At 42.7% G+C, this 23,817-nt stretch overlaps 1 protein-coding gene across 1 annotated transcript in view; it reads left to right on the forward strand.

Moving 5' to 3' along the window:
* Nucleotides 1-6: 6 nt before the first annotated feature.
* MB21D2 (Mab-21 domain containing 2) overlaps nucleotides 7-23,817 on the forward strand; it is a 60,705-nt gene continuing 36,894 nt past the window's right edge. The window contains exon 1 of the mRNA XM_015638292.1: nucleotides 7-219. Coding sequence (XP_015493778.1) covers nucleotides 9-219 — 211 coding nt within the window. The 5' untranslated portion in view covers nucleotides 7-8. The remainder of the gene's footprint in view (nucleotides 220-23,817) is intronic.

The raw sequence follows: 23,817 nt of genomic DNA on the forward strand, positions 1-23,817 counted from the left end.
TTTTTTGCATGAAGATGGCGGCGCCTCTCGCCAGCAAGGCAGGGTCCGCCGGCACCACCAGCAAGCCTCCCTTCCCGGAGCTGGATTTCCGATCGGGAGCCAGGGTGGAGGAATTAAATAAACTCATCCAGGAATTCACCAAGCACGATCAGAGGGAGTACGACGACCAGCGAGCCCTGGAGATCCACACGGCGAAGGACTTCATCTTCTCCATGCTGGGTAGGGCAGGGAGCGGCGGGGCGGGGGCGATGCCGGCCGGGGACCCCCGGGCAGGGCTCCCGGCGGTGCGGCACTAGCGGACCCTTTCCCCGCGCCGCGGGCCGGGCCGGGGGGGGCCGCTCGCAGGGCAGCTCTCACCCCTAGAAAACTAATCTTTCCTGTCCTATCCAACTAGCCTTTAGCAGCGATGTATTTATAAGCACAGAGGAAAGGCTGGGTCGCAGAGCTGACCCGTGCCCGAGAAACACGCCGAGCCAGCAGGGCTGCAGGCGAGGCGAGCCCGACCCTTTATTGTTTTTCCCCCCAACTATCGAGGCATATGAAACACAGATTTTATTTTTTATTTTTTTTTTCTAGACTGTATATTTTGGATATTAGACCGGCGGATGCTTGCACAGGAACATCTCCCGAACTGCCTTTCTTGCCAGATTGTGGCGGGGGAGTCTTAATCTATGTGAAACTTTGAATCGCGGGCAGGGATCCTTAAACCAGGGTGAAGCATGTGTTGGCCCTTGCGGAAATCACCTGGGCTCTAGCATGACTAAGGTTTCTTAAGAGTAACAGTAGAATGACTAACACCTCTGATTCTCCAGCTAGTCAGTTTCTGATAAATATTTACCTTGAATTAACTAAGAAATCACTCAGACGAGCAAGAACCTTCAGGATATAAAAGGATGCTCTTTAACATGCAGATTAGACCTTGAAATCAGTCATCCAAGTTTCAATCATTGTCTTAAACATCTTCTCAAACATTTTTGCGTAAAGAGCTGCTGTGGCCAGTGAATGGTTCTTTGTAGCTCAGAGGTGTGCATACACCCTTAAAGCACACTTGGCATAAACCAAGTGTATGGTCTACATGTTACCTGCATGACTTTTTTCATCCAGAAACACAGAGCTCTCCTATTGCAATAATTATTATTTTCTGTATCAAAGGATTGTCACTACAATAGAGCACTTCCTCTATAGCCATGAACACACCTACACCCTGTAATGAGAATCTACCTGTCCCGCTGGTTATCTTGTAAGGTACCTGGATAAGTATGATTTCCTGCTTTATGGGATTTGCACCATTTTATGTGTGTTTTGCTTTTTCACCAAGGGCTGGACAGGATATAGCAGACTAAATTTAGCCTGAGAACAAGGACAACAAGTTGAAAAGTCTACAGTAGAGTGTATATTTATAGTTGCAGTTATAAATATTTTTCCCTTCCCAGTTAAACAACAGAAAAGATGTGGTGAAGCCATGGTTGCATCAAAGCCTGTAGGACTTTTATTCTTGAAAACCTGATCTGGTGGAAGTCATCCAATATTATGATCTGATACATTTTTCAGTCAGGGCTTTAAAAAACTGACTAAGGAAGCATGGATGGATGGGATGGAGCAAAGAAGAGTGGAGAGAAAACAGCTATAGCTGCCGTGTGGCTAGCAAGTAGAGAAAGCTTTGTGTGATCCTGTTTAAGCATTAATAGTCTTTGCAGGGTACAGGGATCACAGAATTTCTTCCTGCTTTGTGTGGGGGAAGGCAATAGAAGAAGGACAGAAGAATGAATTGGAGCATGCCTTGTATTTCTGCAAATACACCCTAATGCCTTGCTGTTCGTGAAACAGGGAGCCTTAGGCTGTTTAGAAGTAATGTAAATTAATGTGGTTGTCTTTCTTAATATAATGACTGGGAAGTGAGCATTCTTCAGTTTTAAATGTATAGCTAAACCCTTGGTTTCAACAAAAGCTGTGTTAATGTGTAATTTATACCTGATAAATTTCAGTAAGTCTTGTTTCTGAGTAAAAGAAGAGACTTGAGGGCTGAGCCCAGGACAGGAATGGGGATAGGATGTCTGATTTGTCTGCATTAGACTCAGAAGTTGTGTTTGTGGATCAGATCCTTCTTAGCGAGAGAGGCTCTTAAATCTGAAAGGATTTAACTTATTAATAAACAGCTCTTTCCCCTGTGCCTGATCCCTCCCATACATACTGCTCTTATCTCGTCGGGTGATGATAGGAAAATTAAACATAGCTTTCCTGATTTAATTACACTGGTGTATAATTGGTGGATGAATGATAGGTGAGGAGACCTTGTGAAGATTCTCAGATGTTTGTACTCTGCATGGTTTGCCCTCTAGGTCAGATTTTATTTTTAATTTATATTAGCTCTGTTTCATCTGTATTGTCTTGTCCTGGCTATAAGCAGTTGAACTCTGGGAGATCTAAAGGTGATCTGTGAGAAGATTAAGGAGAGGTACTGCTTGTAGAGTTTTTATCCAAAATCTTGTGCCCCAAGCATTAGAAGAGGACTGCAAATGACTTACCTCTCTGGTGGGCGAAGTGAGTATTTTCTGAATGTGGGTAGTTCCTGGACATTCACAGTCCCTTTCACAGTCAACAAGACCATATGGTCTTGCCAACACCCTACACCAAAACAACAGGTGTATTTTGGTGCCTTTGTTGGGTAAATTCCTGTACTCACACTGAGCTATGCCTGATAAAACTTGTCTCTTTGATTCAGGTATAATTGAGCTTCAGAGAAGGGAAAGGCAGTAGGAACCAAGAAAAAGAGTGGAGAAAAGACAGTCTCGTGTGCTGGGCAGAGAGCTGGCTAAGAGTCTGAGAGACCAAGTCTCTACCTGCTAGTCATTAAAGGAGTTAATTACTTATTCCCCTGGTGACTCGGTGTTGTGGAGCTTTGTGCTTACGGAGTGATAAAGGAGTATTTTTATCAAATGAAATCATGATATAACAGTCAATGTGTCGTGGTTATTTTGATTTTTAGAGCACTTGCTGCCATTGTGATGGGAGGTGCATAGCAGTCATATTAAAAACATCTTAAGAGTACCTGACCTAGAGATTTGTTCCTGCAGTACAAGTACTTTCAGGAAATTCTTTAATAAACACTACCTGTCTCTTTCTGTTCGGCACCTAAGAAAAAGTGTTTTAATTCACAGATGTGGTAGGCTTTAAAAACCCATATATTATGCTCTTGGGAACTAGAACATTGCATATAAAATAACCCCTTGAAATTTCTGGTGCTACTGCTGCCTCAAACCAACTCATGTTATTTGGACTACTGACTCTAGAATTTTATATAGTAACAAGAGAAAAGAACAAAGATACATGAATAAGTATAGACTATATAGAACTATATTCTCCACTCCAGGTACACATCAGCATTCAGTCATCTAGAGCAGTTTTCAAGCTCTTTGGGTTGGTGTTTTGTTCCTATTTCCTACTATTATACTTCTCAGTAGAGGCAGAAGACGGATGCTTAGGACATTCCATGCCGTCATTCTTCCTGAGAAATCAAATCAGGGAGAGGACTAGTTTAAATTGGTGCTAAAGTGGCCTTTTGGGGTTTTAAGGCCTCTAGTGTATCTTTTTATCGCTTCAGTGCTTACTTCTGTGGGAAGTGCCCACCAGGGCAAGCCATACTGTGAGCATCTGCAGCTAGCTGCAACTTAGAGCTGTTGACAAGACCTCTAGAGAGCTTGTCTCAGCACCTGATACAGGAGAGGTGGTGATCATAGTCTGAGATCATTTCCTCATTCTCTGGTGTCTGCCTGGTGCTGTGCTGGGTGCGTTAGCAAGTGTTTGTGATAGAGGCAAGTCCCAGAGTGGAAGCAGGGCTGGCATCAGCAGATGATTTCTGCTGCCAATACCAGCTTCCCAAATGGAGTGAGCTACCCTGCTGAGCCCCTGCATCTGTAGCAAGGCTTCCAGATGTTTCTTGGACTGATGGGCCCCTAAAATATGTGCTGTGGAGGTGCAGATGCTGTGCTGACAACACATGTGTCCTCACAATAGCTTACTTTTATCAGCAGCTTCTACAAGGAAAGAATTTTCCAGTCTCCCCCTGTACCTGAGGTGTGTGTAGCAGAACAGCATGGCAATGTAACTCTTGTGTGGGTTTGTATGGCATTCCTTTTTTCTCCCCTTCCCTACCTGCCATAACTTGCTGATAAGATCTATTGTAGATTAGATTTCAGGCACTGTTTGAAGTGTTACCTGTTTGTCTAGGACACATCATGGAAATTCTCTGGTTCCTGTTGTAGTGTTGAGCTGATGAAATAGCAACAGGATTGGAGTGATCTCTCTAGGGTTAAGTCTTTTGTGTGTGTGTGCCTTCTCTCAAGAGAAGCCAATCATGATAGGAGCACAGTGTACTCTGAGGCCTATGTTAATGAAGGCTCTCTGCTGGCATTCCCTGTGCTGCTGAATGCATAATGCACAGCTGTTAAAAACAACCTTACTCCATCGAAGATTTCATTTCTGGCTTCACTTGTGTCTCCTCTCCCTGCAGACCACATGTTCCTGTATTTGCATTTGAGGCTGTGGGGGTTTCTTGGTGGTTTTGTTTTTCTTAATTAGGGGACAGTGTACTAAACTGGTAAGGTAAGCCTACAAAGCATTGGTAGCTCCTATTTGGTTGTACCTGCCAGAAATCAACCAATTTTATCTCACTGGGAATTCGTTAAAAAAGGTTTGGTAGTCTCCTCTGTGTCTTTGTTCAAAGGGATTGCTGGTCCATATATGTGTCATCAGTGAAAACAGATTGAAAATCTTTGTCTCAATTTGTTTTAAGATGCTGGTATTTTACTTGCTGAACTACTGTTTTGAAACATTAGTCTGTGATGCAAAGTATTTAGTTTAATAGCCAGGAACATGTCCTAAGGGCACAAATTCTCATGGCAGGCTTGTCAGACTGCCCACTGCCTGTTCCTTCAGTCTGTGGAAATATTTGTAAAAGGTTTGGGTGAATACTTGCCAAGCCCAATTATGCAATTATGTTTTAAGGGCAATTTTATAATTACAGTGGAGGATGGTAACCAGGATACAGGAGTTGTTGAGGTTTGATTTTTCCTATTTTTTTTTTCCTATGTGACTTTGCGTGAATGCTAAAATATTCAGAGCAATTCTAGTTAGAAACCAGTTGTTCAACTTTCCTTTAAACAGCTGGCTACTTTTATAAGTGAAGCTAAATTAAAGATTACTCAAATATTGCTCAGGAAGGCTGGAGGACATGTTTTATTATAGCTTTGGTAATCTGTAGGTTGGATGTGTACTCAAAGAACTAGAGTAGCCCATAGACATTGTCCAGTCTAGAGGAAACTCAGAGGGTAAAAGTCCTGCCTGGACTTCTCAAAGAGAATCTCCAAGCTGGTCAATTTTTTTGGACAGCTGGGATTGTTTGTCATAATTTGACAGACATATGATAATATGACAGATGCCAGGTTCCTGCTTTGTCTCCTGCACAGCTGAAACTTTTACACCTTTTCTTGGGCCTTGACATGTGCACTTTAGCAATTAGGTCACCTTTAGGTGCATTTTCCAGTCCTTTTGCCACAAAGATGGTTTTCCCAGGCACAACTCTGGAATCTTCTTCTGCCCTGGTCAAACCCTGTTTGTACTCTGAAGTCTTGATTAGGTGAGAAAGTGCCATGAAGAGATGTGGTTAAGGCCAAGATTGCCTTTCACCCCCAGTCAAGGGGTCTTGAGTTACAAGGGCTGCTTCACCACAGCATTGTGAATAGTGGTTGTGATGTCAAATTGCACTTCCAAGCATATCTGTGTGAAACCCTGTGGTGGCAGATGCAGGTAGAAGCTCTGGAATAGACCTGTCAGGTTTCTCTGAGTCCTAAGAAAAATGACCTGCCATTAAGTCCCTCACCTTTGTCTGGGTGGTGCTGATGTATGAAGCTCACTTGAGAAGCAAGAGCTGTAGATCATTTGCTGTGAAAAGAGAGGCCTAAGAGTTGAGTGCATTATATAAGGTGACATATCTCCTGGGTTTTCCCTTAGCAACAGCTGGGGTGGGTTAAGTTCCATGTCCTAAAAGAAAACCATGAATTCTGCCCATTGATACATTGGCTGTTATCCTCTGAACTGGGAGAAAATTTTTTGGGAGTGACAGTCCCTTCATGTGTACAACATACTATGTTACATTTAGACTGTCTTTAATTTGCTTATCTTTGGGGTATGAAACAAGCAGTAGAGTAGGTGGAGTTCTGGGGAAGCAAAGGGGAGTATCTGCCCTGGTTTTTTCCCTTGGAAAAGCAGACCTATCATGGGAGCTAAGTGGAAAGCAGCTTTGGAGGTTGAATTCATAGAATGTCCTTTACTGGGAAAAGAGCAGTGAGCCTGCGTGGGAGCAAGGGTGATAGAGCCGAAGAACAACCTCTAGCTGCATGTCTCAGGATGTTGGTTCGAGTCTTGTCCTGATGACTCCTAGTGTGGTGTGAGTTCAGGAGCTGAACTGTAGCTTTATTGGAACTTACAACCATATTTCTTAGGTCCCCCATCTTAATTATGGATTTTATATCCAGTGAAGTTTTATGACTTCTGTTCGTACAAACCTTTCTTACTGTCTGACTAACAAAAATATAGGAGTTGGCTTTTCTGGTTTTTTTGGGGGGGGTTGGGTTTTGGTTTTTTTTCCCTAATGGAATTGGAAGGCAGCTTATGAGACATTCAAAATAAATCTTTTAGCAGCAGCTGATGTTCCAATTGACAGATGCAGCTATGGATTTTGCTGTGCTTCATTAAGAGAACTCCACTCTTTGCTTTCATTTCTGCCATTCTGTTGCATTCCCTTTTACTGTAAATAGCAATTGTCCTGGACTGAGTGGATTAATCTGTGCCTCAGTACTTCAGCCAAACTGACAGGTCTCTGAATCATGTACTTCGGCATTAGATAAACTTTCTGCAGTTCTTTCAAAGCACTATTTTAGTGACTGTGTAGTTGTATAGGAATCATTCAGTTTGAAGAAGATAGATTCCCTGGTCCCCAACATATTTGACTTTTGAGCTTCTAGTAAACACTTGATGCTAAGAAAGTTACAACTATCTTACTAATGCATTGTGTTTCAGCTGTCAGACAGTCTGATTTTAACCTAATTTAAAGCATTTAATTAGAAAGTTGTTAATGTATTTTGTTATGAGCATCCGGTGTCAAAAGTACAAACACCATTGAGTTGGGCTGATTGGTTGCTCTGGGGTCCATAATATCCATGTCTCTGACACAGCAGTGGTAGCTACTGCCACCCACTCATGTTTAGGGCTGTGGGCAGACATTTTCACAGCATTGGGTAGCTTCAGCTGGTAGAACAGGAGGTGGGTGGCATCTATTTCAACCTAAGAAAATCATTCTGTGGGTGAAACACTGAGTCAGAGTGAGGACACCCTAGACCTCTGTTCTGAACTGCCCCCAAATTTATACAGATCTATGCAAGTTTTTGAATATAATGGTATGTAGTAGGGCCTTGGTACTATGAGAAGCCTTCCTTGTCTCCTGTGCTTCAGCAGTCTCTGAAAAGGTGGGGTGGTACTGGAAGAGTGGAACATTGTGGTGCTGCAGTTCTTAGTGACACGATGGTTTAATCGTGCAGCTCTCCCATGTAAAGGGAAGTCTGGTTCTTGCCATGAAGAGTATTTAAATAATGAAGGCACATAGTTGCCCTGTCACTGGGTGTTGATCTAGTGGCTTGGAGATCAAGTACAATTCAACCTCTATAAGAGAGATTACAACCTGACCCAGTTTTAGCGAGTAATCTTATTTTGTACTGAATGGATCCCAAAGCAAAACTGGGACAAATTAGTTTAAAGAATGCATCCTGTCCATAGTGTGCATACTGATGCAATTTGGTGGTGTCAGGCATTGTCTCTCAGTAGAAGGCAGCAGTTTGGGACAGAAGGCAAGGGAAAAATACAATACATGGCCAAAACTAGACATCCTGTTTGGATAGCCGTTAGCAGTGAATTAGTGATTTTTTAAAATTATTATTATTATTACTATTTTTTTGGTCACATGACACACTTACAAGGTCTTAATATGTGAGAAAAGTAGAGGTTTAAGGGGGGGATGTTATTGATCTGCCAAGAGCTTCTTTATATGGCTTGCAGTCAGATAATACAGAATTTCTTGCATCCACTGATGGAGTGAGAGTTCATAAATGATTTGGTCCAGAACTGCTGAGCAGCTAGAAAACACTTTCAGTTTCATCTGGAAATAACAAAGTCAGTTCTTGCTTTACTGCATAATCTGCAAGGTAGAGTGCTTTTTTTTTTTTTTTTTGTTCTAAAATGTCATAACTCTCCAGTTCCTGTTTGTGGGATCTTTTGGCACTGCTCCACAACCCTCTCTGAAGGATGGATGTTTTTATTCAGTGGTGCATATTTGACCCAGTTTAGAAAATGAGGTGCTGAGGTTGTGAAGGAGTGGTATTAAACATCTATAAAAATGCTAAGACAAACATTGCAATTAGCTTCTGTGCCTTTCCCTTCAGCATTTCTACTCATTGCATTTCAATAGTCTGAAGAGTTATGTCTCTGTGATGCTTTGGGTGACTCCTCTTGGAAATGAATCCCGTGCCAATAGCTCTGGCTGCGTCCTATCCACAGGCACGTGCTTGGAGATGTTTCGTGTTTGTTTTGTACCTCACTAATTAATCTATAAGTTAGTGGTAGAACAGCAGGAAAGCTGCATTTGCTGACACTTCATGAAATAATGATTTAATCCTTTGTGACACATTCCTGCTGAGTGTCAAAGCTGATAACTCTAATCTCTGTCCCCAGCTCAGTGCAACAGGAACCTGTTCTAGAGGGCATTTTGCATGATCTTGCAAGCTCTGTAGGTACTTGTGTAGATCTTGTAGGTACTTTGTGACCAATTAATGTAAACTTTTTTTGTACATTGCCACTCTTGAGCGTGATTGTACAGGATTGTCTGGCGCACTGAGGAACCTGGAGTTGAGAGCAAACAAAGGAGCCAACATTTGTCTGCTTTAAATTAAATAAGGGTTGTCTTGTGAGCAGTGGGGAAATGCCTTCATTTCCTTCTAAATCCTTCTCCTTTGCCAGCATTCAGATCAAGCCATGGTTCTGTTTATCCAGAAGTGCTCCTTGACAGAGCTTTAAAGTAGTTTGAAAGGGGAAATGATGGACCAAGGGGGTCTCAGTGCCCTGAGCTGGAGAAGTGTGCCTAAGAGAATGATCAACTCGCAGTCAAGCATGAAATTGTGTGGGATCTGCTGCTCCAGATGGATCCTTACAAATCTGTGTGGCCCGATGGGATTCATCCAAGAATTTTTAAACACCTGTTGATGTTATCACAAAACCTCTCTTAATGACTTTTGAGTGGTCTTGGGAATCCAGAGAAGTCCCAGATGTCTGGAAGCTGGCAGACATTCCTGATTTTCAAGAAGGACAAGAAAGAGGACCCCAGAAACGACAGGCCTGCTAATGTCACTTCAGTGCTTGGTAAAGTTATGGAAGAGATTATTCTGGGAGCTACTGAAAAACAGTTTGAAGACAGCACAGTCATTGATCACAGCCAGCACAGCTTCATGAGAGGAAAGTCTTGCTTATTGAATCTGATTTCCTTTTATGACAAGGTAACAACCTAATTACCTTTCCATCAGGCCCAGCATCACCAGCTGGGCAAGGGAGGGGATTGCCCTGCTCTGCTCTGAGCTGGAGCAGCCTCACCTCGAGTGCTGGGGGCATTTTGGGCACCACAATGAAAGAAAGACACTGAACTATTAGAAAGGGTCCAAAGGAGGCTGTGAATGGTGAAGGACCTTGAGGGAGAGCCGTGTGAGGAGTGGCTGAGGGCACTTGGTCTGTTCAGCCTGGAGGAGACTGAGGGGAGAGCTCAGTGCAGTTACAGCTTCCTCTGAGGGGAAGAGGAGGGGCAGGCACTGAGCTCTGCTCTGTGGGGACAGGGACAGGACCCCAGGGAGTGGCCTCAGGTTGTGTCAGGGGAGGTTTAGGTTGGGTATCAGGAAAAGGTTCTTCCCCCAGAGGGTGTTTGGGCACTGGAACAGCTCCCCAGGGCTGTGGTGACAGCACCAGCCTGGCAGAGCTCAAGAAGTGTTTGGACAATGCTCTCAGGCACTGCTGTGGTTCCTGGGGATGGTGCTGTGCAGGGCCAGGAGCTGGACTTGATGATCCTTGTGGGTCCCTTCCAACTCAGCAGATTCTGTAATTGTGTGAAACCCACTCCTCCTCATTCTATGTGATTCTGAATGCTGGGTTTGGATGCAAATCAGTGTTCAGGGATAGCTGAGGAGCTGCTCTGCACTAGTTAGTCCTTGAGATACAACCAGCAAAGCTTGCTTCTGTTCTGGCATGGACTGTGAATTGCTGGTTAAAATAAACCTTTGGTTTAATGATATTAAACAAAAAAATGTGCAGCTCTGCAAATAGAGAAGGGAATGTCACTGTAACAACACTTCAGGGCATCTGAAATTCATATTTTACAGTTTCATACAGTGTGCTGAATGGCAGATCAGATATTGGTATTGGCCCCTTGATGTATGGCCCTTAAAGCTTGAGTTGCTGAAATATCTGTATTTTGTAGACAGTAAGGCAACCATGTGCTAAGCAATCAGTAACTTAAGGAAAATAAGAGGAACAAAGTCTCTCTGCCAGCACAGCATGTCTCTGACAAGCTGAATTAAATGCCCATGTTTTTTTCCAATGAGCAAGCTGTAATGCACATCTAAGTGCATTATTGAGAAAAAGGAACCATTACAATTTGATTGAACATCTCTCAGAGGTTGCATTATGTAATAAGTTGTCTGTAAAAGTTTGACCCTGTACCTGCAGTTTTTCTCAATATCCTTTGAATTTTTGTGGATGTGCAGAATTTACAGTTGAGGCAACAATATTACCCTTTGACACAGGCTTGTAAGATCAAAGAAAGACTGTTTCTGTGCAGTTATTTTAATTGTCTTAGGAAGAGATTCATATGTGCTATATAAGCAGATAGCAAAACTATTTTCCCAATATCAGAGCTGCAGAATTAAGCTACAAGTTAGTCTGGAAAATCAAAATTTAAAAAATTATTTTGATTCTCTTAGACCTAAATTCTGAATCTGAACTTGGGCGTTCATGAGTTACTTTAAAAACTAGACAAACCTTCTCACTCCTTCATCCAAGTCTCATACAGGAGATCTGGAATAATCTTTTTATCTGCCTCTTAAAAATTCAGGTAAAGAAATCGTTGTTTAAAAATCTGCTCTCATGCTGAGGTTAGTCTTGTAAGATGTTGCTTGTATTTATATGAATCACTCTATTCTGTGTATGTGACTGAGTTCTCAGCTTCTTTTAGGTAACTCTTTCTTTACCTTAAAATGTGTATATGCCTTAGTTTTATTCTATGTGGAGGTCTCACCCCCTCCCAACAGAGCTGTTCCAGTGTGACTGGCTTCTGTGGGCCAGGACTGTAGGAGTCCTGTGGAAGAGATTTCTGTCTGAAGGGGACGGGAGTGAGGGAGACAAATGAACACAATCCCCAGACCCACAGCATGTTGATAGACCTCCTGTTGTTCTTAATTCGTGTCTGTAAATGGCACTGGTTTCCGCTGTTGTGCACCAAGACAATTATAAATAACAATCCTTAGCATTTATATACCACTTCACAATTTTCAGTGTGTTCAACACACATTAACTAATTCAGCTGAGATGCACATATTCTGTGAGCAAAACTACTCTTCTTGCTACCCAGGGGAACCTTTCATTACAGCTGGGACAAAGCTTTTCTTTTTACCCTTAACTGGAGCTGTTGGCAGGAATATTCTATACAGGGCCTTTGTCTTTCTTTCTGAAGATTTTAAGCATTTGCATGTGCCCCTGTTTGCACAGGAGTTGGACTACTCCCAGGTCATGTGTGATACTATGAAACAGATATGCAGGAGACTTGTCTTCCTATTTTGTGTGCAAGTATGCAGATGCAGGGTTAGTAGATTTGTGGTTTCAGAAGTCATTGAGTTAGCAAAGATGTGGCTACATTAAGTGCATCTTTCTGGACTTGCATAAAGCCTTCAGGGAACACCATCTCCTGTGGTCCTCGAGGCTCAGGAGGGGAATAAGTCTTGTCAGTTTTGACTACATTGGATCATCACACCATGTGCTGAACTGGGGAGGCTTGGTGGTTTTGGTGTACTAGATCTGGCACCTGCTAGGCCACCAACCCATCTTTTGGGGCAGGGGAAAGCTCAACAGAAGCCTGTTGCCATGTAAGAGGTGTTTTGAAGGCAATTAAGGACATTATGTCCTATTATTTATAAACCTGAATCCCACACATGTTATTTGGGCTCCCAGACATGTCCTGGCATGAATCTAATCTGTTTGGCATTTGACTTGTTTTCTGCCTTGGCATTTTGTATGTGTATAGAGCTGGTGAGAGAGACTTTGATGCAACCCTGTCTGCATCTTCAAGCAGGGCAGGATTGCTTCCACATTTTCTTTCCAAGAATAGCACCATTTTAGCATTCCATTAGGATGACTAGAAGATAAGCATTTTATTTAATCAAGTCATATAACGTGGGATTAGTGGTTTACCTGAGAAATTACAGTTTTGTAGTCTTTGTAAATTGATGCCTGGTACTTCAGAATGGCTTTACAGTTGTAAAGCTTTTTATGATCTGAGAGGTTTAGTTGTAGCTAGTGGTAACATTTCTGGATTACCTCTTTGTCTAATCTTTAAGTAACCTGGTTTAGAAGTGGTGCCTGCAGGTCTAACCTGAAACTGATTCTGCAAGATGAGCACAGAGTATAATTTTCCTATAAATGGGTGTATGAACCAGGAGCACCATTAGCCTTTTAGTGACCTAATTATGCAGGCAGGTAGCAGTGCATTTTGAGATCAGAAATCTCATCTTGCTACAGCTCTTCCTTCAGCTAACAGTGCATGAGAGAAGAACAGCATGTTTCTTGCAGGTGATGATTTCTCTTTCAGTGGCTTTGATATCCTCATTTTGTGTTTGAAGGTAATGTGCAGATTGCTGGGTGGCGTCACTCAAAGTGACTGACTGAGCTGCTGCAGCATGTGAAGATGTCTCCAAGACAACTGATTTCCTGGTCAAACAGCACATTGGCTTCTGCCACAAGACATTTTAAGGGAGCTGGTGAGCTGAAGGAGCAAGAATTTTAAGTCAATTATTAGCACAGTAGCTGCCAAATGCAGCTCAGAGTCTAAGGCTGAAAACATACCTATTAAACACTGCAAATTTATAACTTTTTTAAAAAAAGGATTGTGTTATTTGATTAGCAAACTGATTTATCAGAAAACTTTTACCAAATAATAGGAATTAGTTTCTTCCTTTCACAGTTCTTTTCCTTCAGTTGCTATATGTGGAATTTAGGGACCTTCTTTTACTCTCACATTTCTTTTTCTATGTCCCTACTACCTTTCAACTTTGCTTTGTAAGTATTAGTGTGCCATATTTTTTCTAAAATATACCAAAAAAACGACGTGTTTGTTTCCATTTTCCATCTGCTCTAAAACTCAGAAAAGTTTAGTGACTCCGTTCTATTCTAAAGATAATAAAAGCTTGAAGCATTGAATTTTTTATCCTGTGTTATTCCCTCCTCCCTTTGTCTCCAGAAGAGCAGTGTTACTGAAAAGATGTAGAGTATTTTGAATTTTTTCTTCTGCATTTCAAATTTTAAACTTTTCTTCTGAAAATATTTTTATGCCCATCCTATTTGAAGGTGCAAACCAAAATCAAAAATACCCACATTTTTTCCTGCCCCCTTTGCAAGGCTTGGCTGTTCTGCTCAGCTGAACAAACCCCACTTTTGTCTTCACTTTGGAATAAGAAACAAGCAGGCTTGTTGGTTTCTGCTGCATTAATACTCTCCTCCCTCAGAGAGATGTAGTGGTTATCAGGGGTAGGGTGGGAGCTGCTGGCTGCTGTTTTATGAGATCTCCTTGAGGCTGCTGCTGTGTGGATCTCCAGCCCCAGAGAGAGCACAGACTGAAGGAACAGGAGCAAAATATGGTTTGTGCAGTGGTGGGTAGTGAGAGCCCAGAGAGTGCTGAGAAAGCTTGAAGACTTTCAAATCAATGTGCAGGAGAAACAGGGGGCTGTATCCATGCCCTGACCTCTGTCCCACAGCACATCTGAACCTGAGTTCTCAGCTAATAACCCCTAAGCTGCCTTCTCTGAGTGTGTCTGCATTCGCTGGGGAATTTTAGGAATGTGGATTTCAGCACAATGTTGCTGCTGTTCACCCTCTGTTCAGCTACAGCTTTAAAAGCTGGTGTGGGGTTGGTATTGCCAGGATAAAACCCCATTGTGGTTTGCAGTATTCTTTAACTAAAGATTTATTTTCCTGGGTAAGGTTCCATTTAGAACAGCAGGAGTCAACATCAAAGAGCTGGAGAAAGGCCTCTTCCCTTTCCCTGACACAGCACAGCTTCAACCCTCTCCCTCCATCATCCCCTCTCCCAATTCCTTTGTTTTTAAGGCATTACAACTTTAGTGACTGGAATGTTGAAGAGACTGTAGTTAGTGTTGTATTGCTCACAGTTACAGGGGCAATTGATCTAAGGAGGTAAGAGGAGAAAGCCAGAGGGTACAGCTGGTATCACTGATGCAAACCTCTCTCTTTTGATGTCCCCTCCGTACTGATGCAATCCATCTTTAGCCTCCAGCCACTTAAATTGTTCCTGTTGGAGGATGTGGGAGGTCTGTTCTTGGCCCCTATGGGAGGAGGTTAGGAAACTGGTCATATAGGCCCCACCACCTGCTTGGCTCTGTGCACAGCTCTGTGAGCTGTGTGCCTTTTGCTGCATGTGTGTCTTGCACAGCAAAGCAGCAGGAGTCTCTGGGTTTGTTTTGTAGCAGATACGGTAACAAGGACACTCCTGAGCCAATCCCTGTCTGTTTCTGGTGGATAGTTGAAGGTTCTTCTATTTGCTTTGAAAAGCAGCTGACAAAGGAAGGCAAAGCAATTTGTGTCCTCAGCAGGGCAGAATAATCGTGTGACCAGCATCTCTGAAAGATCTTAACAGTGCATCTTGGAGTCCCATCCAAACTATGTTAATGCAGAATTCCTACACATGTAGGCATTCAGTGCTACACTTGATAACTAGGCAGTGATTCAAGCTATTTGATATCCTACATGCAGCATGAGAAACAACCTGGACCAAAATGAAAACCCAGGATGATTCTGGAGGAAAATGTAAGGTTATTTTTAGGGTTATTGCTATTCTGTTGTGCACCAAGGAAGATAATTCTCCAGCTTTGCACTATGGTTCAGCATTGTCCTGCCTTATTCCTCATTTTTTGGCCCAATCTATTTTAACCTGCAAATATTGGTTGCTTGAGCACCTCCTTTTGTGACCTTGTATCTACTCATCTAAGTGCTGGACAAAGCAGGGGTTTGAAGCAATCCAGGGCTTGTGTTTTGTATAAAGTGCACTTAAATTTGTTCCTGGTCATCTTGCAGCAAAGCTGTTTGTGCTCTGCCTATGGCCTGGCTTGCAAATTGCAAATATCTGGATAGGATTTATTATCTCTGGCCATAAAATTTTAAACTGCTTTTAATGGTAGGTATTAAATCACTGCTGCCCCGATTCCAATCTCTCTGCAGAATTTCTGAGTTCCTAGGAAGGCATTTTCCCTGCCAGAAACCTTTGGTTTCTGAGAACAGAGGCGACTTACAGGGCTGTTCACAGGATGATGAAGCACTAGTTTGGTGAGGGATCTGTGTGCTGGCCAATGTCCAGGCATCTGTCTGGCTCCAGAGAGCAGAGCCAGGCAGACCTGGTACGGCTGTGATGTGACTGAGGAATGTTTGTATTGGTGTCTGGGTGCAGACACACTGCTGGGACACAGGGACTGAGTGTCTCTGCTCTTGGCTTTGTTCCTCCCTGATTGAAGTATCTTTGACACAGCAAGAAAACTGGAATTCAGTTTTTTCAGTGTTTCAGCACTGAGCTGCTCACAACAAGCTATTTTATTTTTGTACATGTCTAATAAATACTGAACTGTTCAGTGTTGTCACTCAATGTGGCTTTGTCCCTTGCTGCTGGGAGTTTCTGTATAGATTTCTCTTCAGACTGGCAAAATACTTCCTCCAGGATGGCATGAGATGCACACTGTTCTAGCTGAGGCTGTTGTTTGTCTCCTTTGCCTAGAATGCAGTGGCAGCACTAAAACAGAATCTCATGTTTTTCAAATCAATTAATGGTCTTAAAGCCCTTTTCATGAACATGCAAAGACAGCTGTGGCAGGTGGGCAGGAGATGTCTCCCTTGCCAAGGAAGGGGAGATGCCACCTTCTGTGATGCATTTGCAGGGGAGGCAGAGGGCCACCCATGCACTTCACACTGCTCCATCTTCCTCACAGCATTGAGGAAGATTGCCATTTCATCAGCAGGAGTACCATTTGGTGTGTTTTGCTTTAACCCAAAGCTGGGCATCATAGAAAATAGTCATCCAAGACAAGGCTGGTAGGAATTGTTTAATGTCAGCATATCAGAAAAGGTAGCAAAAATTTACAGTATGCTGTAGCAGAGTTTTCCAGAGCTTGTGCTTGACTGAAGCAGGATAACTCCAGTCCCTAATGTGGTGTTTAAGACCACTGTTCATAGCAGTGATGGCAGTTGGAAGCAGTTTTCTGGACCAGAGTAGCCAAAAGCTTAAAAACTTCTAATATTTGATAATTTTCATCTTCTGGAAGATACATGCTGTCTAACACGGGGGTTATTTCACTTCCCTTACAGTGGGAAAGGCAGGCTATCATCAGTAGAGACTGGTAAGCCTGGACCAGGGTTTAAGCAAAACCACTTTCAGCAAGAATGCTTTCCACAAGTGGTTCTGCCTGTCTGAAGTTAAAAAGGAGAGTCTGACTTTTCTTCTGCTCATTCTCACACCTCTAAAGGTTGAGCAGTCCATTTTAACAGTGCTGCCGTATGGCTTCTTCCCGTATTAGCAAGGAAGTTTGCTGAATATGGGCATCCCAGGGTGCTTGCGTCTGTCTGTCTGGACCTGTCCCATCAATTAAACAGGAGCTGACGTCATATTTGAAGGTCAGCTGTTTTATAACCTAATATTATAATTTTTTCTCCCCCTCTGGGTTTGTTATCTCTCTCCAACCTGCAGCTCAGCACCATCTGGTGCAGGCACACAAGGGAGAAAGATTAGAGAAAGTAAAGCAGCTTTGTTCGCTTCCCCCATTGCTTCCGATGTACAGAGGAGTCGGCAGTCTCTTGCAGTATTGAATTTTAAGTGGTGGGAAGGGCTGGGTCCTGTTTGCTCTCTGAGAGAGGGAAAAATAGTCTGCTTACCAGCAATCTGTCAGGAAATGTCTCAGAATTCCTAAGGGTCTTACTGTGGCCACAAAGTGCACTTTGCTGGCATTTTATTTTATATTTAAATAGTCTTGGTTTTTTTTATGACCTGTTATTCCCAGCACACATATTTTCCTTACCTGTAAATTGCCAGAAACAGTCCTAAATGAGGGAGATGTGCAGTGCTGACCCCAACAACAGTCTACGTTGGAAATGAAGATCTCAGAATACCTGAAGAGCATTTGCAGTGTCACCCCACAAGCATGTTCTGTCATACAGAGATAGTTCCATCTTCCCTGGAGGCACCTCGTCTGCACAGACCAAGGAAGTGAAGATTTACTTATCCAGCCTCAGACTACAGGGAAAACACACCAGTTGTTTCAGTTTCATAGGTAGGGTTGGGTTGCACACAGGCTTTACCCTCTCTCCTATCCTCTCTCCTTCTTTTTCTCTGTCCATCTAGAGGTGTGTTTGCTTTCTGTCCAAACTGCAAGATGATTGTTTGCTGTAAAGGCAAAGCTCTTTTCTTTCCAGTAATAAAATGATAGTAATTCAAGAATGCTGATCTCTGCTAGGAGGAGTACTTGCAAACTAGTATCTTGTTGCTTTTCTTCAATGTTGCAAATTTTGCATTTGGCTATTTTGAAACAAAATTTCTTTAAGCATAAGTAACTATTGTTTTTGGCTATTGGGGAAGGACAGATAATTGTTGGGCACAAATAAAAAAGTTTAATTATGTAAACAACTGGCTGACTGTGATGCATGGCATGTACATGGCACTGTATCATAAGGCATAGAGACTCTCTTTTGTCCACCTTCCCTTTTGTGCTGTGTGGCCTTCTCCTAAATTGTGATTTTGTCAGGTCAAGGACACTTCATGCAGTGCAGTGAATACAAGATTACTAATTTCAGGAGAATAGGTCAGCTCAGGGGGGCAGGGGGGGTGTGGAGTTTCAGTTTTACTCTTTAAAAGAAAAAAATATGACATTAGTTTCTAGCTACTCCTATTATATAAAGAATCGTGAACAAACAACAGTAGAATTTCAAAGAGGAAAATTTATTTGGAAACAAGGAGGAAGTTCTGTTTTTTCCAGTGCTTTAGGTTTAGCTCCAGTTTGCAACAGTAAGAGGTTTCTCTCCTTTCACACATTCCGATGCAGTTCTTTCCACTGTGACATGTTTAAGGTTGGGATTGAAGTTTTTCCTCTCCTAACTCAGTATAATATATGGTGTTTCTTAAATATTTGATTCAGCTTTTCCCATCTCCAGCATCCTGATTTATACAAAATTCTCCCTATGGAAGATGCATAGCAAATGGAGCAATGGTTCCTGCATTTCTTGACAGGTTTTTAGGTTTGGGAAGTGTACTTTTCCAAGCAGTGAGACAAACTGAGGTCTCCAGAAATGACAGTGAAGAGTTGAGAAGACAGATGTACACAATGGAGGGCCTGCCCATGTCACCAGTCTTCCTAATTCACAGTGATGTGAATCCTCATCACCTTCAAGTGAGCTTGAAAGTGATGCTAAGGATTCTCATTTCCAGCTTGACTTTGAAACCAGTTGTTGTATATTCTGTTAATATTTTTAAAGACCATTCTTGAAGTAATTTTAATCACTCGCAGCAGTTTACAACGCATTTTGTTTCCAGTCCAGACTGTCCCAGTTTTGTCTAAAATTAAGCACTATATATATAAAAACCCCAACCTTTCTTTATGCTGTCTTGCCAGGAGGGAAGACTAGATCTAGGAGATATTGAAATGGAGTTTGAGGAGAGAGAAGGAAAGTGTGTGCAAGGTTTGACTCTTTTTTGCAAGTTTGCTTAGTTGTTTTTAGTGCCCAAGAAAAAAGAAGAGATGAATTTTTTTATAATTCAGGTCATAATGTGGCCTTTGCAACCTAAAATGCTCCTAGACATTGTGATTTTATACTTCTATTGGTCTCTCCAAAAAGATCTCTCATTTCTCTTTTCAAGGACAGTACAAAATAGCAGTGCTTGGCTTGGATCACCGTGAAATCCCCTTATCTGCCTGTTCTTACTTTATTTTTCTTCCAACTCTAACAGTGTCTTCATTGGCACTGAAAACATGCAGCCAAGGTTGATGAGGGCAAAACTTAAGCTTTACATTAATTTCTACCTTAACTCTCTGCAGTGTTTTTTCAAGGACCATGAGTGAGCAGAGCCGTTAAATCCCTCTTTTTATTTTATTTTTATTTTATTTCATTTTTTTTTTTTTTTTTTTTTTTTTTTTTTTTTTTTTATTTTTTTTTTTTTTTTTTTTTTTTAATTTTAATTTTAATTATTTTTGTCTCCATGCAGCAAGTAGTTTTAATCTACCTCTTAAAAAGCTGGGAGTTCAGTCACTGATCTAGAATATGTACTGTGTCTGGTGGTGCTGCACACTCTGCATGGAGCTTGGGTTCCTCCATCTCTTTCGTTTTTTCTTCTGGACACCACAGGATGCATACACGTTATGATTACTACAGACAAGGTTGTACTTGCCAGATTGGCAAATGGCAGGCTTCAGAAAAGAAGCAGCATGGTAGCTGGGTTTGTTACTCAAGCTTTCTGTCCCAGAAGAGGATCCTGCCAACAGACATCTTCATGTGGCTCCTGGTGCTGTGGCCAGTGAGGCACCTACGCTGTCTGATGATGTCTTGGCAGGGAATGAACCAGCAGTACTGTTTCACCTGATATATATCCAGCAGAGCCATGCCACAGTGGTCAGGTTGATGGTAGGCAGGAGTACTTAAACCAGCTTTTCATGCTGAAATAGAGATTTTTGGTTTATATTGACAGTAGCTCTTGGACTTCTTGGTTGGGGACGGAGCCCCTTTGTACTCCAGTTTGTGTAAAGACCAGTCAAAAACTGCAATCTTTGCTTTCAAGATGTTTTCAGGAAATAAGTAGCAGAAGCATTTTAAGTAGTCTTGTGTCTTCTGCTTTGTTAACTTTCACCTTCATTGGGTTGTATTAACCATTGACTGGTCTGGTTGCAGTTGCTTGGGGTTTTGATTTTTTCTCTTTGCATCTTAGCAAAAATCCCTGCTGACAGTCTCTCAGGGCTTGTCTTATTTGTTTCTGGAGGTTCCTCTGTTGAGGGGTTTGGCAGAGGTTTGCTCACTGTCTCCAGTAATAATTGAGGTGGTTGAGTGAGTTATGAATAATAAGCTGGATTGATTTCCCTTTTGCAATCAGGACTAGAAAAGCTGATTGCCTTGGTGTGCAGCATGCTCAAGGCCATAAGCCAAGCTGCTATCAATTTTACTTTCTCCTCCTGTGAAATTGCTAAAGAAAATATGTTTTACAGATCAGGGATGTGGAACAGATGTGGCTTATATTGCTAGATGATTCAGCCAAGAATGGTGCCAAAACATTTTCCAGAACTCTCAGCTGGTAGTTAGGTTGAGAGAATAACTTGATACAAGTGCTGGGCTGGCTCTACCCTCCCTGTCTGTGACTGCAGCTACAATTCCTACAATTGTCAGGTACAATTCCCTTTGATGTAGCAAAGGTCTAACAGAGTGATGGGATGAAGGGTGCACACAGAGGTCTTGTTCCATGGGGGCAGGGAGGCATGAGAGATGTGTGTCCAGAACTGGGTGCTGCCAGCCTGGGAGCCCAAAAGGAATACAGAAATGCATTTGTGATAGGCTTGGTTAATGTGTGGAGGTGCTTACACACAGCCTGTGTGGGCTTCTCCCACTGCAGCTGTTCCTTTACAGTCAAATACCATCAGCACGGAGATCACTGGGGTCCTCTTGGCCAAATGTATTTCCTTCTACCTTCTGCTGAGATGGAGAAAATTCTGTTCTCATGAATAGGAATGTGATTAGCTCACCTAATTTTCCCTTTGCAGTCACACTTGGCAGTCTCCCATAAAGTCACTGGAATGAGCTTTTCTAAGGCTGTATGTATACATAGAATCATGCCAGAGATGGGACTGGGCAGTCTGAAAGTCTGGCATAGTAAACACACATTTGTTTGTTTAAAACTTGGTTATATGTAGACTGAGGAGTGCAGAGAATGAGCAGAAGTGCTTAATCAAATTCAGTCTGTATGTCTTACCAACACATCTCTTTGGACTTTACTGCTAACGTTGTAAATTGGAGCACTTTAACCCTAAACCTGGTTAAACGTTTATGCATGGGTGAAGTCCAAGTGAGGTATTCTGAAGGTGGTGCCTGGGCAGTGCAGCCCTAAGGGGAGAAATTGGTTATTTTGTAACCCATAACAGGGCAGTCTTAGTCACAATTGCTGAACAATGCATGTTTTTTATGGCACACAGGGGCACTTATGGAGATACAGTGTGGCAAGGCTTGGCACTTGGGAATGTGGAGTCCATAGTTTTGTGTCTGTGACTGTCAGAGAAGACGTTTATGCAAAATGTTTGCAGGGTACCAGCAGCCTCCACCAGCCAAAACAAGGGGTTCTAGTGGCCTCTCTCATGGATGCATCAAAGGAAGGAAATGTCTACAGGGGATGGTGGGAATTGTCTCCTCTCCATATTGCCAGAAAAACTTCCGTTCTGTCAGTCTTCTGCTGAAATTTATACTACATTCTGCCTCAATAAAGAGAACTATAGGAAGAACTGTTTTTTTTTTCTGCAACTGCTGAGTCAGGAGAGGGTGGAGATGAGAAACTCTGGGCTGTCATTCTGGTCCCATGGGAAAGCATTTCACAGCTTGGCACAATAGTTTCTCTCAGTATCTGTCCTCTGGGAGCTCCCTCTATGGTTTAGCAACCCTATCTACATTCCATTAGAATTTAGCATACCTCCTTATTGCTGTTTAGTTCTTGACTGTTGTCTACAAACCAGATCTCCTGTGGCAATGAGCAGAGCAGCCAAAAAAGCAGTCTCTAGCCAGTGCCACTGCTACAGCTCCTGGTAATTTGGAAGAAGTCAAGTGTGGGAGGCTTGGGCCACTGCACACTACTGTAGGTAACCTTGGTATTCCGTGGGAGGTGGTGGTCTTTGAACAGTGGGTGTGCTCCCCACGCTCTGTAGCTGCCTGTGGAGGGGACAGTGTTTGCACACTCTGCCATACCTCTTTTTATGTAATTGTTAAATAAGGCAGTTGGGGTCCCAGCTGTGCTCTGGCTTCTTTTGTGCTTAAAATGCCTGCTCTCTATCCAGCCACAGGAGATTTTCATGCAGCTCAAAGTGCAGGGGCTGGTGCTTTCAAAGCAGGAGCCTTGATGTCCTTTCAGGTAGATAAGGGCAGGCTCTGTCAGCAAAATCTTGCCAAGGTTCTTTCACTTTTTTCCCAGGAAAGCTCTTTCTTACCTTTGCCTGGGTCTGAGCAAAAGGCGGCACCAAGTGGCAAAGAGACTGGGCTCATGCTCCAGGCCTTTAATGGCAATTCATTTGCATCTCTTGCATTTTTTGGTGATGCTGACAAAAGAGCTTACAGTAGGGGCTGGGCTAATATTGCTCTTGTGTTGTTACCTAGTTCTTTTTAATGACAGAGTACTTTGCAGCCCCTGGAATTTCACTCAGAAGTTCATGCATGCTTTGTTCCTAAGCAGTAAAACGCTGCATTTTGCAGGCTGAGGTGTGCCTTAATAGGTGAAAAACCACCCTGTAACTGCAAACCCAATCCCAGCTGGATACAAAGATGAAGTAAAATATATTTACCAACTTTTTATTATTTTACAACAAAGATTCAGAATTAAAGCAAGGTTGCTGTTTGGATAAAGAGGCTGTTTCATGTGTTCCAAGCGTGAAAGTTTTTAGTCACACTCTGAATAAGTTGCTGCAATATCAGAAGTTTGCAGATTCCTCCCTAGCTCTGTAACCATTGAATAGTGGAGAGGATAGAGTAAGCAAAAAATTTCTCTCTGCTCCACCTCTTCCTGTGAGCAAAAGGAGGAGGAAGGCACAATGAGGACATCTGTTCCTTTGAACCCACTCACAGACTTGCTTGGTAAAAAAACTAGGGGAGAGGAGGAGAAGATATTGGTGCTGTTCAAGTGGTTGCTAATCACTTTGAGTACTGAGGGGGTGAGCTTTTATCATGTTGACCTTCTTAGGAGATATTGAAAAGAAGCTGGCACTGACCTCTGCCAGGATTTAAATCCAGGAGACTCAGAATCCCTTTGTGCCCCTTTCAAAGAGGAGACAAATCTCTGTGGTAGCCATGCTCTCCCCTTGCCTCAGGGTAGGCACCTCAGCTGTACTGACCCAGATACTGTGCTCTGGTCTCCTGGATGAGCCCTTCACTGCCTGTGTATCACCATGATCAGGGCTGCAGCTAACTAAACAGGAGTCCTGCAGATACAAAAAATTATCCTGTGCCTTGGATCCAAAGCATTCCTTGCCTCTCATCCACACTTTGCTCTTGTTATGTGTAGTGCTTAAAATCTTGTGTCTGTAACACAGAGCTGCAGGGTCCTCCCCATCCCCCCACTCCTCCTGCCTAATCTCTTTGTGCTGCTTAGTCACAGCAAAGACCCCTCTAATGGGTTTAAGTGGCACTGGCTGGCTGTGCTGTGCTTTCTGACCAGCCTGGGATGGTGTGTGTAAG

The sequence above is a fragment of the Parus major genome, chromosome 9 (assembly GCF_001522545.3).
Source record: "Parus major isolate Abel chromosome 9, Parus_major1.1, whole genome shotgun sequence".
Lineage (NCBI taxonomy): Eukaryota > Metazoa > Chordata > Aves > Passeriformes > Paridae > Parus > Parus major.